Source organism: Prorops nasuta, unplaced genomic scaffold (genome assembly GCF_024137725.1).
Source record: "Prorops nasuta isolate Cenicafe-Biocafe unplaced genomic scaffold, Cenicafe_Pnas_1.2 PNAS00034, whole genome shotgun sequence".
NCBI lineage: Eukaryota > Metazoa > Arthropoda > Insecta > Hymenoptera > Bethylidae > Prorops > Prorops nasuta.
In genome coordinates, this window is record NW_027116831.1 from 1207784 (window position 1) to 1224562 (window position 16779).

The window sequence follows — 16779 nt, forward strand, 5'->3', positions numbered from 1 at the left end:
CTCTAACGCTGGAGTCCAACGTAAGAGCAATTTTCCTTGAGGATCCCAAGACTTCCACTGCCTATATTTTAAAACAGCATTCAATGGTATACGGTGGGTGAGCCCGAACGCCAAGACTGTAACGTATTTTGCTGTACGCTCCAGTTCCTTTGCGGTAGAATCGTATAGGATTCCATTCTCCCAACTGCTTGCGTATAAGACAGCAAGGTCAATTGCTGGTGATGATACACGAGAAGGTCCCGCAATGGGTTCCGTGACAACGTCAGCCGATTCTGGTTCAGGTGGACAGGGCGGATCCAAAATGACCTGCATCATGGAGTCCTCTTCTTCCTTAGTCGACATGAGCAAATCCGGAAGTTCAAGCAACGAATCGACACATGGATTATCGTCAGAAAGACTCAAGTCGCTGAAGGAAAGATCCAGCACATCGGATGCGTTTGCTTCTTCGCCCCAAACTTCACTTAAGAACATTTCGACGTTGTCGACTAAATTAGGCACCTTGTCACTAGCCATGATTAAGGAGTACTGATTAAAGTAGAGCGTCAAGGTGTTGAGGTGAACGAGTCGGCAGATCAGAAACCGTTGGGATTGTGTTTGTCAATATTTGGATTTATGCCGGGAGCCTACACAGCTGGGTTAGGCTGCGTTGAATCTGTTTATTAGCTGTTTGAACCACAGCTACTCTTGCTACTGAGTCTGAACCGATTATTAAACGAATAATTCGGCCTAAGTTCCACCTGCAAGGTGGAATATTTGGAGTTTTAATTATAACGATGTCACCCTCACGAAAATCGTTATTTTTAATTTGCCATTTTGGACGAGATTGTAATGACTGCAAGTACTCGCCCGCCCATTTTTGCCAAAAAAGCTCGGTAATCCGAGTGATTTTTTGCCATCGATTCAGCGTAGATTCCTTTAAATCTAGAACTGAAATTTCGGGTGAAGCCAGCAAGGCGCAACCAGCTAAGAAATGCCCTGGAGTTAGGCATTCTAAGCTTTCAATGTCATCGCGTAAGCGAGAAAGAGGTCTAGAGTTTAGACAGGCTTCAATACGACAAATTAATGTTGTCATCTCTTCGAACGTAGGAAGGAAAGTCCCGATTATACGCTTTAGATGGTGTTTCACGCTTCGTACTCCGCTCTCCCACAGTCCACCCCAATGAGGAGTGGCCACGGGAATAAACTTCCATTCTATGTTGCGTATAGGCTCGAAATCTTTAGATTGAGTATGTTTCAGGGAGCTTTGGAATGCAAGTTTCAATTCCTTATTAGCCCCTTGAAAATTTAACCCATTATCAGAGTAGATCACCGAGGGTTTACCACGACGTGAAGTAAACCGAGCTAGAGCAGCCAAGAATGCATCCGTATCGTATTTGGAGACGAGCTCAAGATGGATGGCACGAGTAGCCATGCACACAAAGACCGCTATATAACATTTAACCGATTTTGAGTTTCGGCCTTGATGCAATTTTACAAGAGAGGGCCCGGCGTAATCAATGCCAGTATGTTCAAACGGATGGCTACAGTTTACTCGAGCAGCAGGCAAAGATCCCATGAATTGTGTTCCTAGTTTGGCACGTTGACGAACGCAAGCGACGCACCTGTGTATTATACTTTTTGCGGTGTTTCGTGCATTGATCACCCAATATTCTTGCCGCAATACTGTCAACGTAAACTGTAGGCCACCGTGCAAGGTCGTAATATGTATATGTCTAATGAGTAGCTCGGTAAAGTAACTAGTTGGCAAAATAATGGGATGCTTTTGGTTGTCTGACAAAAATGAGTGTTGCAGACGCCCACCTACTCGTAGAACTCCTTGTGCATCTAAAAATGGTGCAAGAGAAAGTAATCGAGAGCTTGACGGAACTGACTTTTTGCTTTGCAACGTCAATATATCGTTTAAGAAAGCAGCAGCTTGAATTATTTTCACAACACGCAGTGTGGCAGTTCGTAGCTCGAGAGCTGACAAGTGAGCGTGTTGATAAACATTTTTTTTACGCGCTCGATCTATAAATCGCAACACATAGCTAACAACACGGATTAGTTTTGTCCACGACGAATAGTTACAAAGAAATGACGGTAAATCGCGTGTGACATGATTTGAATATGCCGACGAGGTCTTTATTTCCTCGCTGGTCTCAAACATTAAAGGAGAATTTCCCGATGATTTTTCCCTAATTATTGAGGGTCCTTCCCACCAAAGCGCACAATGTATTAATTGGTTTGGACTAATCCCTCGCGAATTGAGGTCTGCAGGATTGGACTTAGTATTGACATAAGACCAACGAGCCTCCGGTAAATTTGATTGTATATATTCTACTCGGTTGGCTACAAAAACTTTCCATTTGGACGAATGTTGTCCAATCCAAGCTAGCACGATTTGTGAATCAGAAAAACAAAAAATGTCATGCACTGAGCGTTTAAGTGATGATTTGATATGAAGCATTAATTTAGTCAAATAAGCAGCGGCGACTAGTTCAAGACGTGCAATGCTAATTGCTTTAAGAGGCGCCACTTTGGCTTTTGCCATTACGAGGCTGACTGAAGTTTGACTATTATTATTGGTGAATTTAGCATACACCACAGCACTATAGGATACATTTGAAGCATCACAGAACCCATAGAGTTCTAATTTGTCGGCTTCACTGAGTTGACCATTCCAGCGCGGGATGGTGATCTTTGTTAATTCGCACATTTGCGAGTAGTAAGACACCCATTTGGATCGAATGGGCTCAGGAACTTCGTCATCCCAATTAAGCTTGAGCAACCATGTGGATTGCATTAGTTGCTTTAGCACAATGGTGAACGGTGAGATCCAGCCTAAGGGATCATAAATCTTCGCGTTTTCCGAAAGTAACATTCGCTTTGTTAACTTAGTAATGGAAGAGGGCGAGATTAGAAAACGAAATGAATCAGAGCTGGTATCCCAAGATATGCCTAGCACTTTGTTAGTTTCGCTAAGATTTTCGCTATTAAAATTAAAATTAGTGTTGCTAGAATCATTAGAGATTTCTTCGAGAGTTGTGCTTGCTGAATTGAATGCCCATTTACTGAGCTCGAATTTACCTTTATCCAATAACTGAACTAATTGAGCTTGGATATCGCGTAGGTGCGCAAGGTCGTTAGCTCCAAAAAGAATGTCATCGACATAGATTGAATGAAGTAATATGGATTTCGCATCTGGGAAGTCATCACCATGTTGATTTGCGAGCTCCTGTATTACCCGTGAAGCTAAAAACGGTGCAGGTCCGGTACCGTATGTAACCGTGTTCAATTGATATATTTGAGTGTCGCTACAATTATCTTTCCAAATTATAGATTGGAATTTTCTGTCTTCCGGACGAATTAGAATTTGGCGGAACATTTTGACAATATCTGTCACGCCAACAAAACGAAAATCACGCCAATTCATAAGAATGGCTGTTATGTCCTTTTGTAATTTTGGGCCTACTAAGAGTACGTCGTTGAGTGATAAACCACTCTTAGTTTTAGCGGACGCGTTAAATACGACACGTATTTTCGGTTTTCCGTTCTCGAGCTTGAATACTGCGTGATGAGGCAGATAAACCAAGGAGTCCGCGTCAATCACGTTTGTTGTGATCATCTCCATATGTCCTAACTCCTCATATTCTCTAATGAATTTAGCATAGCTTTCTGACTGCTCAGGAGCTTTATTAATACGACAGAGAACTCGCTTTAAAGCTGATTCGGCTATGCTGCGAGAGGCTCCCAGTGCCGATTTGGAAGATTCTGTCTTGAAAGGCAATGCAATCTGATAGCGGCCTGACGGTAATTGAGTGACGTTGCTCACGAAAATATCTTCGCATAATTGATCTTCAGGGGTCAAACTATAGGTGCTAGGAACTTCTTCAATCTCCCAAAAATTCCTAAGCGTGTTGTCGAGGTCACAACAATGAAAAACGTTTATCGTGGCAGTATGCACGTGCGACGCAAGCGTACCATACACAATCCAGCCAAATAATGTGGCTTGTGCTATCAGTGCATGATTCGATGAATGTATTGTTTGATTCAGTACAAGCTGAGGAGAATAATCTGCACCAATTAAAATATCAATTGGATTTTTAGCAGAAGCGTATTCGTCTGCTAGGTCCAGTGAACCTAATTGAGGGAATTCAAGAGGCGAATAGGACCGAGGACGATAAGTCGTGATTTTTGGTAAAATTAATGCCGTCACCTTGAGTGAGGCCTGATCAGGTTTAACTGACTGTAAGATGAGTTCAGCTTCGCTCGAGACGCTATGTACAGCACCTCCGGTTACTCCGTAAATCGTTGCATTAACTTTGCGACGTGTAACTCTTAATAACTGGGCTAGGTTTTCCGTCATGAAAGACGTTTCTGAGCCTGGATCGACTAAGCCTCTAATAATAATTTGACGACCATTTGGTGCTTTAGCTTGCGCGAGAAAAGTAGCAAGGAGTACCGTGCGTTTATCCATAGCACTCACATGAGCAGCCACCGAAGTCGTGGACTGATCAATGGTTTGAAGACTGGTGGGTGCAGTAGGTTGAGATGGATTGCATTGAGGCGACGAATTAGATTGTTTCTCAAAATGCAAAAGCGTATGATGTGCCTTGGAACACTTTTTACACCGAGAGGTACTTCGGCAATGCGCTATCGAATGCCCAGGTCTCAAGCAGTTGATACAGAGTGAGTTTGTTTGAGATGCTTTATACCTAGCTTGAGGATTCAAAGCAATGAACTTATTGCATTGATATAAAAGATGATCAGCGTCACAATAGCAGCATTTTGTTTTGTCGACAGTCGTGTTGTGTGAGTTCAACAATTTAGAGCGAGGAGTTTTGTCTATGTTTTGTTTACTACCCTTGAACTTGCTACTAATAGATTCGAGCATATTAATCTGCTCTGTGATAAAATCTAAAAATTGAGTAAGGGATGGGTATTTCAACACACGTCTTATTTCCTTTTCCCACTCCACACTAAGAACTTGATCTAACTTGCTTGTGAGTATGTGCACTAGTATGGCACTCCAACCTTCGACTGGATATCCTAATTTCCTTAACGAATCAAGTACAGCTATTGCGGTATCACGCATGGTTTTCATGGACATGATATTGTCGGAATATACTTTAGGAATGAGCGTTAATTTGCCAAGAAGGTTAGATGTAATAATGCGTTCGTTTGTATACCTAGCTATCAATGCATTCCACGCTGTTGAGTAAGTATCATTACTGGCTGCCAAGGAGCGAATTACTGAGCTTGCTTCTCCTTGAAGGCATGCCTTCAAATAATGAAACTTTTGAACGCCTGGTAACGTCGAATTATCGTGAATCATCGATTTGAAGGAGTCATAAAATGTGGACCACTCCGAATAGTCACCACTAAATTTTGGTAAATCTAACTTAGGAAGTTTCAGTGCGGGAGCATGGGTCGGCTTAGCAGTGGTAGGAGCGACTTGATTACCACTTAAAACCTCGATTTGTTCTAAAATATATTCTTCCGCGGTCAAATATGCAGTGATAGCTCGCTCATAAGTATTCTGTGTCGTATAGTTAAGCTGTTGCAAATCTTTCTCGGACAAGTAATTGGTAATCGTTACATGATTCGAATGTATTTTCTCGAGGGTCTCCTTCGCGCTAGCTAGACGACCATTTAAATAAGAAACGGTAAGATTGCCTACACCACGCTTTTTGGTATTGGCTAGTAGCCGTTCTAATTCTTTGCGATAAAGGTCAACGTGACCCGCGCACATGAGTATTTCCTCTTGCGTTACCATTTTGCCACCAGAGACAACTCCCCAGCTGCTTCGAACGACCACCAAATCAAAATTCAACTCAATTAAATATATACCGGGTGAATCCGGCTCGAAGGACCAGAATTTTGTTCGAAAATTGATCAGGCGGTGTCCTGAAGGAGAGGAGAACTCAAGGAGACAAAACAAAACGCAGAAATAATTGGTAAAACAATATTTATTGAGATCAAAAAACAGAATATGTACAAAGAGTAAAGCCTGCTCACAATTGAGCCAAAAAACCCCACCCACGAGAGCTACCTAATCCCAACCTTTGGACAGACCCCAGGTCCCAATGCAGGATGCCTCGCACCTGAGATACTCAGGCAACGAAGTTAGATGAGAGAGGACAACGTTTTCCTGGAGACCAAGAAAGCGTCGATCAGGAAGGATTGCGAGCTAGGAGTCCTAGTGGTGTCGCTGGAGTGAGGTTGGAGGAGAGTGGTTAGGCTGCTAAGTTTTCCAAAATTTAAGAGTCTAGAGTCTAGACTATGTTAAATGAGCCGCGCCTAGTAGAACTCTTGGGCATTTATATACCCAATGTGCCCAAATAATAACAGCGAGAGAGAGCGCTGCGCCGTGGGCCACCTATCGACCTCTGTTGTAATTGTAACAGAGAGCGACAGAGTGTGAGCGGGAGCGAGGCGGCCTGAGAGTCCCAGGTCGTCCGCACTAACACTCCAATCTCCAACAGTTACTTTTAACTTTGTCGACCGAATTCTTAAAAGTACTTACATCTATTGAAATATTAGCGCCGTGAATTTCTTTGGTATCAATAACAACATCAGTTTTTACAGAAATGTCGTCATTATTACCGAATTTCTCTCAACTAATGATAATATTTCTTTAATCCCTTATGTCTATTCTACTCGTCACATAGTTATAAGTAACATCATCACTTGTAACAGTATTAACGTTACTTTCAACTTTGTCGACCGAATTCTTAAAAATACTTACACCTATTGAAATATTATCGCCATAAATTTCTTTGGTATCAATAACAACATCAGTTTTTACAGAAATGTCGTCACTATTACCGAATTTTTCTCAACTAATGATAATCCCTTATGTCTATTCTACTCGTCACATAGTTATTAGCAACATCATCACTTACGATAGTATTAACGTCACTTTCAACTATGTCGACGGTCTTAATAATATTATTAATTTCAGTTGCCTTCTTATTATAGTGAAGCTTTAACTTACAAATCGCATAGTTTCTAGTAACAACATCACTTAGTACAGTATTATCGTCACTTTTAACTATATCGGCGATTCTTGTTATTGTAACAAAATGACTATGTACAGCAATAGCGTCACTTTATAGAAGATTTCAATGAAGTTTCGATTTGAAATACGCGCATCTTCTGTAGCAATTTAAAGTTGGAAGTTAAAATAAAGTGGTATTCATTATTCCAAATTTATAACAATTTGTCAGCAAGCCCTGAAAAATTATTTGACATAAATTAGTCCTCCACGTGAATTCCAGAAGATTTCTACGAAGTCTCAATTAAAAAATCGCATATCCTCAGTAGCAGCAGCAAAATAAAAGCCCAAACATCGTTGATTTCACTGTTAAAAAATGTTTAACAAATTTTCTACAGGCCTAAAAAAAAGGTTGATCTAAATTATCTCTTTGCTTACATTACAGAAGAATTCTACGAAGTTTCAGTTCGAAATTCGCAAATCTTCTATAGCTGCAGCAAAACAGAAGCTCAAATATTTTGGATTTCACGGTTAACAAATTTATAACTATTTATGTGAAAGCCAAAAAAAAATCATGACCTAAATTATCCCTCTCTATGCATTACAGAAAAATTCTACGAAATTTCAATTAAAAATTCGAAAATCATCTGTAGCTGCAGCAAGACAGAAGCTCAAATATTTTGGATTTCACGATTAACAAATTTATAAATATATATGTGAAAGCCTAAAAAGAATCATGATATAAATTATCCCTCTGCGTGCATTACAGAAGAACTCTACGAAATTTCGGTTAAAAATTCGCAAATAATCTGTAGCTGCAATAAGATAGAAGCTCAAATATTTTGCATTTCACGGTTGACAAATTTATAACTACTTATGTGAAAACCTAAAATAAATGATGACATAAATTATCCCTCTGCGTGCATTACAAAAGAATTCAACGAAATTTCGGTTTAAAATTCGCTAATCATCTGTAGCAGCAGCAAGACAGAATCTCGAATATTTTGGATTTCACTATTAATAAATGCATAAAAACTTTTCTGCAAACCTAAAAAAAATCATGACAAAAATTATCCCTCTGCGTGCCTTACAGAATAATTTTACGAAGTTTTAGTTCGAAATTCGCTAATCATCTCCCAATAGCAACTTTGCTTTATGGCTCTTTCTCTGTCAAACTAATCCCATTTATATTTTCTTTTCATTAATATAAACTGGGAAATACAACAATTAATGCAATGGAAGCCTCTGTTTATTAAGTATACTGCTTCCAGATTCCTAAATTTATTCACCGTATGCTCTATTACTTGTAAAATATTGGAATCATGAATCCTTCTCAAATTTACACATTACTTGATTTTAATATAATTTTGATTAACTATTTGATTAATATTTTACAAATTTTATGCCCAAAATTGCCTGCAAGCTTCTCATTCGCAAGGATTTGTCTAGAAATTCATAACTTTTTCCACCTTTTTTATTACTGGTACTCCCAATAGCAACTTTGCATTATGGCTCTTTCTCTGGCAAACTAGCCCCATTTATATTTTCTTATCATAAATATAAACTGAGAAATAGAACAATTAATGCAAAGGAAGCCTCTGTTTATTAGGTATAATGCTTCCAGATTCCTAAATTTATTCACCGTATGCTCTATTACTTGTAAAATATTGGAATCATGAATCCTTCTCATATTTACACATTACTTGATTTTAATATAATTTTGATTAACTATTTGATTAATATTTTACAAATTTTATGCCCAAAATTGCCTGCAAGCTTCTCATTCGCAAGGATTTGTCTAGAAATTCGTAACTTTTTCCACCTTTTTTATTACTGGCCCAGATAACCATCCCTGCTAAAGCAGGAAACGACAAGGGTTGTTCACATACTCTGCCAGCATAAACTTGAACAGTTGGCGCACAGATCGTGCTTCATCAAATGCAATGAACAGAATTAGCGAATATTTCGAGCATTTACTGCTTTCAGAAGATGGCGCACATAGTTGTCAGTTTATCCTCTGGTTATGGAGCAAGTCTGCAGACAGAATTTAAGCATCTTTCGATCATGTATTGCTATGCAAATACTGATGTAATATTTCGCGTTAATTTCCTGCATTGTTTGCGTGTAGAATCTGACGCATATTGGAGTAATTTTGTCATCTGAATTCAGAGCAAGCCTGCATACAGAATATAAGCATCTTTCGATAATGTATTGCGATCCAAATACTGATGTTATATTACACGTTGATTTCGAGCACTGGTTGCATGCAAAAGCAGGAAGCATATTGGTCCCATATTGACATCTAAATTTTGAAAATATCTAGAAATAATTATGTAATTTTATGTATTGTATATCGATCGTATAAATTGTGTATTTTAAATAAATTAACCCCTTAAATTCTTTGAATAATTGTAATTTATTTATTCTTTATACAATAAGAATATAAATTTTTTTTATAACATGAGAAAATAATTTTCAGGTAGAAAATATGTTACTTTCATTGCACCAGCGTAAATTATAGCGTAACTGCAAAATGAAATCAACTCCGGTATCGACTGATGCTCGATTTAAAAGTTTTGGCGGGTTATTAAAAAATTTTCAAATTGACCGCCTCCGATGTTTTATCTTTTTAATCAGTGTGGCGCTGCAATAGAAAAGAAAGTGAAGGAAGTGCATCAACTTTAGCGCAATTTTTAGCGGAAATCTTCCTTTTTCACGTGGACCTCCGAGGAGTTAAGACGAAGAGACGCGTTCTCTACCCTCAGGCTTATACGTTGGACTTTACGACAAGAGATATTGAGACTGTTTCAATGCCAGCACTTTCAGGTAATGTAAATAAATATAGGTGTAATAATGTAACTTTTATTTCTTGCTAGTGCTTCATAAATTATTTTATTTTCAGATTCTATCTGTAACCGGTGATAATTATACAAGAGAATATAGAGTATTCTCAGTGATAAGTGCTGTCCAGTTACTAAAATTGTAAAAATCTTTGACGCTGACAAAATAATTAGGATCACTGTGCGGTTGAGATCTAAACTTTCGTGACAGCTAACCTACAAATCATCTACTGCAGCTTTATGGAAGATTTATTTACTTTTAAGAGACAATCTACAGGAGAATTATTTGCGTAAAGTGTATCAGTGCTATTGGTGATCCTACGAACTGTTGCATACAAGACAATTGAAGTGTGTTCTGTACCCTCTGGCTTACACGTTGGACTATACGACAAGATATATTGAGACTGCTTCAATACCATTACTTTCAGGTAATGTAAAAAAATATGTATCTAATTATGAATCATACTTCTTATTACTTGTAGTTCATAAATTATTTATAAATTAATATGGAATACTCTCAGTGATAAGTGCTGTCCAGTTACTAAAATTGTCAAAATCTTTGACGTAGAATAAAGAATTAGGATCAGTGTGTGGCGGAGATCTAAACTTTGGTGACAGGTAACCTACAAATCATCTATTGCAGCTTGGTAGAAGATTAGTTTACTTTGAAGAAACAATATATAGCAGATTTATTGGTGTTCCTGCGATCTGTTGCATACAAGACAATAGAAGTGCGTTCTCTACCTTCTGGCTTATACGTTAGACTATACGACAAGATATATTGAGACTGCTTCAATACCAGTACTTTCAGGTAATGTAAATTAATATATATGTAATAATGTAACTTTTATTTCTTGCTAGTGTTTCATAGATTATTTTATTTTCAGATTTTATCTGTAACCGGTGATAATTATACAAGAGAATATAGAGTATTCTCAGTGATAAGTGCTGTCCAATTAATTTAACTCCCAAAAATTTTGATGCTGAAAAAAGAATTAGAATCAGTGTGTGGCGATGCTCAAAAATTTTGTGACAGCTAACCTCTCTAATAGTCATCTACTGCAGCTTAATGGTAGAGTTATTAACTTTCAATAGACAATATAGCATAATTGTTTGTGCATAGTGTATTAATATTATTGGTGATCCTGCGAACAATTAAATAATAGACAATTGAAGTGCGTTCTGTACCCTCAGGCTTATACGTTGTACTTTACGACAAGAGACACTGAAATTTCTTCAATACTAGTGCGTTTAGGTAATGTAAATCAATATTTTTACAATTATGAAACTTACTTCTTACGGCTATTAGTTCATAAATTATATTATTTTCAGATTCTGTCTTTAAATGCTGATCTTGTAAGATGGATTCACATTGAAGCTGCTAATTTTATATGAAGCTACTAATTTTGCATCATCTAAACTAAGATGCCCTTTCCGGTAAGCAAGATTAAGAATCCTTGTAAATTATTTTAACAGCACGCCTTTCTGCAAACCACATAGTACTGCTTTCGATTCCACACGCCCTACAGTATAAATATAAAGTTGATTTTCTTAGTTTCATGCATGATACAATACAAATATATGATCATCTACAAACTGTGTGTATCACATAGAGTTCGCATAACTTTCAATCAAAAAGATCATTTATAGCTGAAAAATTGCAGATTGCTCGAAAACCAATAAAATTACTATCAACACGACAAAAATTTAGAAGAAAGGATGACAACGATTGTCTGATTCAGCGAAAAGAAATCGAACCTATATTAGGAATTCAGTATTACAGGAAAATGCAGATTGTAATAGTATTAATGTTGCTACTCAATCAAATGTTAATTGTGAGTTAACTGAAACATCTACATTGAGTGATACTTTGATAGATAATGGAAATACTGCGTCCTTCTCATTTTCAAGCTCATGTAATGAATCTAGTGACTCTAGTGATTGTATCTATTATGAAGAAACTTTCCAAGAAAAATTAGCTTCTTGTTTCGTAGAAATAAACTTAACACATGTTCAAGGAAATAGTATATTGCATCTGCTGCGAAGTCATTCTTGTTTTCATAATTTACCTAAAGATATTAGAACTATTGTCAACACACCTCGAGAACCACTAGAATTATTTCAAGTCGAGCCAGGAGAATATTTACACTTTAACATTGAAACTAAGATCATAGAATGCTTAAAGAAAGCTTCGTTGAAGAATGTAAAAGTAATAGAATTAGATATAAGCACGGATGGCTGCACGTTGGATAAATCGAATACAATGCAAATATGGCCAATACAATGCAGAATAGCAAATTATTCAAATACAAAACCGATTATAGCAGGCATTTATAGAGGCCCCAATAAACCAAATGATGCGAATAAATTCTTTAAAATGTTTGTTAAAGATATTAATACGATTATTAATAATGGCGGTATTCGATATCATAAATCTACTATTGAAATTAAATTAAGATGTTTTGTAGCCGATGCTCCTGCCCGAGCTTTTATTTTGAACCATCGAGGCCATATGGCAATGCAACCATGCTCAAAGTGTAAAGTTTGTGGTGTGTACAATGAAGGCCGTTTTGTATTTAACACAGTAGATCATGTTCCTAGAACAGATGAAGAATATGGAAGATTATATATAGGCGAAGACCACCATAAAGAAGGCAGAAGTCCTTTATCATTATTACCTTTGGGCATGGTTAGTCAAGTTCCATTCGAATACATGCACCTAGTATGCCTAGGTGTAACGAAGAAACATATAACTGCTTGGGTTTCCGGGAAATATAATAAACAAACTAAACTATCAGGTGCACTTATAAATACAGCGAATAATCGATTAAAATCAATAGCTAAATATTGTCCTTATGAATTTGCCAGACGTCCACGGTTTTTAAACGATTATACAAAATACAAGGCGACCGAATGTAGGCAATTTTTAATATATACAGGTCCTGTCGTAATGATAAATCTATTAAACGATAATGTTTTTAAGCATTTTCTGATGCTTCATGCTGCTATTAGGATCTTATTATCAAATTCGCCTTGTTCAGAACTTGTCGTCTTTGCAGAAGTCGCCTTAAAAAAATTTGTTTTTAATTGTCAGTCACTTTACGGTCCAACATTTGCTAGTTACAATGTACATGGACTTTTACATTTAGCAGATGATTTGAACCGTTATGGTCCTTTAAATTCCTTTTCAGCCTTTCCGTTTGAAAACAATATGTCAATTTTTAAAAAATATTGTCGTAAACCGGCTTATCCATTGCAACAATTGTTTAATAGATTTACGGAATTAAACATACATGATAAACGAAAAACTAATACAGTAAAATGTCCATCCGGAAGTGTAAAATGGTCTAATTTTATATTAAGTTGTGGAATACGAGACAATTGTTGCATTTTACTTGATGGTAGTATCTGTATTATTGTAAAAATTGTTATAATCGATGAAACGTATAATTTACTTATAAGAAAATTTTTAAATGTATCACAATTTTATGACGTTGGAATACCGTCTGTATTGTTAGATGTATATAAATGTCAAGGTTTGAGCGCAGATGCAGTTTCTATTTCTTTGAATCTAGTTCGTGGTAAATGTTATAAAATGCCGCTAGCAACTGATACGATTTTCAGTAATTTTAGCTCTTCTGATGAGGATGAAAATGAGGCGGATGATCTTCAATATATCGTTGCTCTAATGATACACACAGATGAATGACAAGAATAATTGAACTAAAGTCTTGTAGCTATTATTAACTGCATTTAATCTTTTTTTATGCGTACACATTTCATTTTATCCTATTTCTTTCCTCTTACTTTTATCGCATCTCTTTCCTCTTTCTTATTCTACGTTGTTTTTCACTACTGTTTCTTCTTTTCTACCGTCATAAATGCCTTCTCTTCTTTCACTTATATCTTTATCTCCTGTCTCTACTGCTCCCTATCTTACTTTTCCTCTCTTTTTCTTTCTTCCTGTGTAATCGTTTCTCCTTTTCCTCCTTTCCTTTTTCCTGCATCTTTCCCTATTCCCTCTTTCCTTTCTTCCTCTTCCTGTTTCCTCACTATTACCTTTTTCCTTCTCGTCACATCCTTTCTTTTCCTATTTTCTTCCTTTCTTTCCTTTTTCCGCCATCCTTCATTTCCCTATCCTTTCCTCCTTGTCCTGTTTCCTCACTATTACCTTTTTCCTTCTCGTCACATCCTTCCTTTTCCTATATTCCTCCTTTCTTTCCTTTTTCCGCCATCCTTCATTTCCCTATCCTTTCTTCCTTGTCCTGTTTCCTCACTATTAACTTTTTTCTTCTCGTCAACTTTTTCCTTTTCCCCTCTTCCTTCTTTTCTACCTTTATTCTATTATCCTTTTCCTCTTTTTACACATAAATCCAATATTACTTTTGACCAATCCAATTTTTCTCCATTTTATTTCCTTCCCTAATTAATAATAATTCTTTCCAAACTGAACAATAAATATTAGGTAGAAAGACCAAAACGAACTGTTCCGAAACCTGTGAGGTATCAAACCACTAGTTCCGAAGATGAGCCTGTTATGCATAAAAAAAGAAATGTACAGTCAACCAATATAAATACAAATAATATTAACAACGATATTAATGAAATGAGGGAATTATTTGCCACTAACGTTAATACCGTTAATGATAGGAATAGTATTTATTTAGAGCAACATAATACCGATTACTCTCAAAACGCATCCAATATTGTGAACACGCAATCATATTATACCTCCGAACACCATTCACCAAGGAACTGTGCACCGCCTATCTATTATTCTGCATCGTCTGCACATTATGTACCAACTACATCCAATATCGAACCTGAGAACAGGTTGGAAAGTCAGGTTTCCAACACAGTATTAGCTACACTAAATAACGTCACGCAAACATCGCAATGTAATAATGAGGATCTACAGTAAATATCTAATGGCTTCTTTTATAAATAAAATAATTTTATTTAGATTAAACAATACAATTCACTTCATTTGTAGGGAAATGAAGCAACAATTGAATAGAATAGAAGAAGCTGTAAAAAAGATCTTAAAAACAGTATCAATAAAGAATACTGCGACTACAACGAAACCTGAAGTAATACCTATTCAAAGTACCAGAGACTTAAATGACTTTGAAAAAATAAATGAGGATACTTATACAAGCGTTGTAAGTATGGCTTATTATTCCAGTTTCCTTTTCAATCTCAGTAATAATGATCAATAATAGCTTATATTAATTGTATATTACTATCAGGTCACCTATTTGCAATATGTAGGAGGTCATACCGCAAAAGAAGCTATCTCTCTTTGTTTCAAGGAATGCTTCGATGTATCCATTACACAAATGAGGTCACTTGGTTGGGTCGAGAGGAGGAAAAGGTGTCTTTATATGATAGACGTATCGTTAAAGCTATTTATGGTAAGTTTTTGTATAATGAAATGGAACAGTATAAAAATATTTAAATTATAATCCATTTATCTCTTTCAGATGCTATTTGCCGTAATCCAAACTTTGATAAACCGCTACGCAGTACTTTTCAATCATTAATGAGAGAGTCATTAAAAGCAGCAAAGGAAAGATACAGGCAAAAATTACGGAAACCTATGCAGAATAGAAGCGGACATCAAAGAGAGGAAAATTTGTGGGATGACAATATTTCGGATGTGGAGAATGTAGATGATACAGCATAAGTTAAGGTTGATACATAATCAAGACAGAAAAAATGTGAACTGATTTGTTTATGTGTATTTTTCTATTCAATGTTTCTGCTATTGCGCTTTGGTTAATTAACCTTTTTTACTTTATTTGGAAGTTTATAATATTAAAAACAGTTTATTTTTATGTTTCCGTTATAGCAGAAATGTGAAAAAGTAATGTTAACATTGTATAGTTTTTTCTTTTTTAATTCTGAAATAATTTCATACTACTTACATTTATACAATGATACTACATATAACTTACGTTAATCATCTGTTCATAATTGATATTATAATATGTGCCTGTATTCTAATTTTATGCTTTCATGACCGCTATATTGTATTAAAAACCTTTGAAATTTCTGCTGAAATATAGTACACTTTTATATTATATTAACGTTAAATCATAAAGCTTTTCCTCATGTTTCTATTAGCGGTAAATGCTATGCAACTCTTTGCGCTTAAACAAAATCAGAACATCTTTGTTTTTTCAACAGGCCTATCTTTCTATACGAAAGAGTAACAAATCAGTATTAATGTCGCACCAAATAGCAATGATCTTGCATCAGAAACATCTCAAACGCAGAACAATAAGAACCTGTTCAACATTAAAACTTTGCAAACTGCGTTATTATTGTTAATTGACTTTGAAAATGGTTTAAGGATAAAAACGTTGAAGGCAAACTTGATTGAAGACGGCATCATCAAATAGATATCTTGGGAAACAAAAATATGTTATTGAAGATGAGCAGATATAAAAATATATTTGAGGGATCTTGAATTAATTTCGAATTAGTTTATTCAAATTGTCTTCGTATTTCAATGAAAAAGTAAGTATTGAAATAATAAGTAATGTTAATATGTAATTTATTAAACTTCTTATAATTTGAATTTCAGTATGGAGCAAAAATCAATACAGCTTTGAAGGACTGTTGTTAAACTTCCAAAACGAACTGCAACTGCACTTCTCCAGAAGGTGAAAGAAGAACGGAACAAGAAAGTGAATAGAAGACTTCCACGGAAGTTGAATTAAGTGTATTAGCAAACAAAACTGTACTTTTCGCTATAAGTTTTATTTTAATGGTGATAACATTATTATTCTTATAGAATTTCTTTAATTATAATCTTTAAATAAATACGAATTTTTACAAAATTTTAAGAGTGGATTTATTTTTAATACAAAATTTAAATATACAAACAATAACATAATCTGCTCATTATCTGCGCTAGATCTGTTGTTAGTTACTAACTGAAATATGCGTTCAATCTGC

The 16779-nt window shown here is 36.0% G+C and overlaps 2 protein-coding genes across 2 annotated transcripts; one reads left to right on the forward strand and one right to left on the reverse strand.

Moving 5' to 3' along the window:
* Positions 1-610: 610 nt before the first annotated feature.
* Positions 611-5755, reverse strand: LOC136783610 (uncharacterized). Its single transcript, XM_066743865.1, has one exon. It carries the CDS (start codon positions 5753-5755, stop codon positions 611-613), a length of 5145 nt encoding a protein of 1714 aa, XP_066599962.1.
* A 5486-nt stretch (positions 5756-11241) lies between these two features.
* LOC136783611 (uncharacterized) lies at positions 11242-13525 on the forward strand. The gene is made up of 2 exons (XM_066743866.1): positions 11242-11253; positions 11600-13525. The coding sequence occupies exons 1-2, from the start codon at positions 11242-11244 to the stop codon at positions 13523-13525; spliced, it is 1938 nt and encodes a 645-aa protein (XP_066599963.1).
* The last annotated feature ends 3254 nt before the right edge of the window (positions 13526-16779 follow it).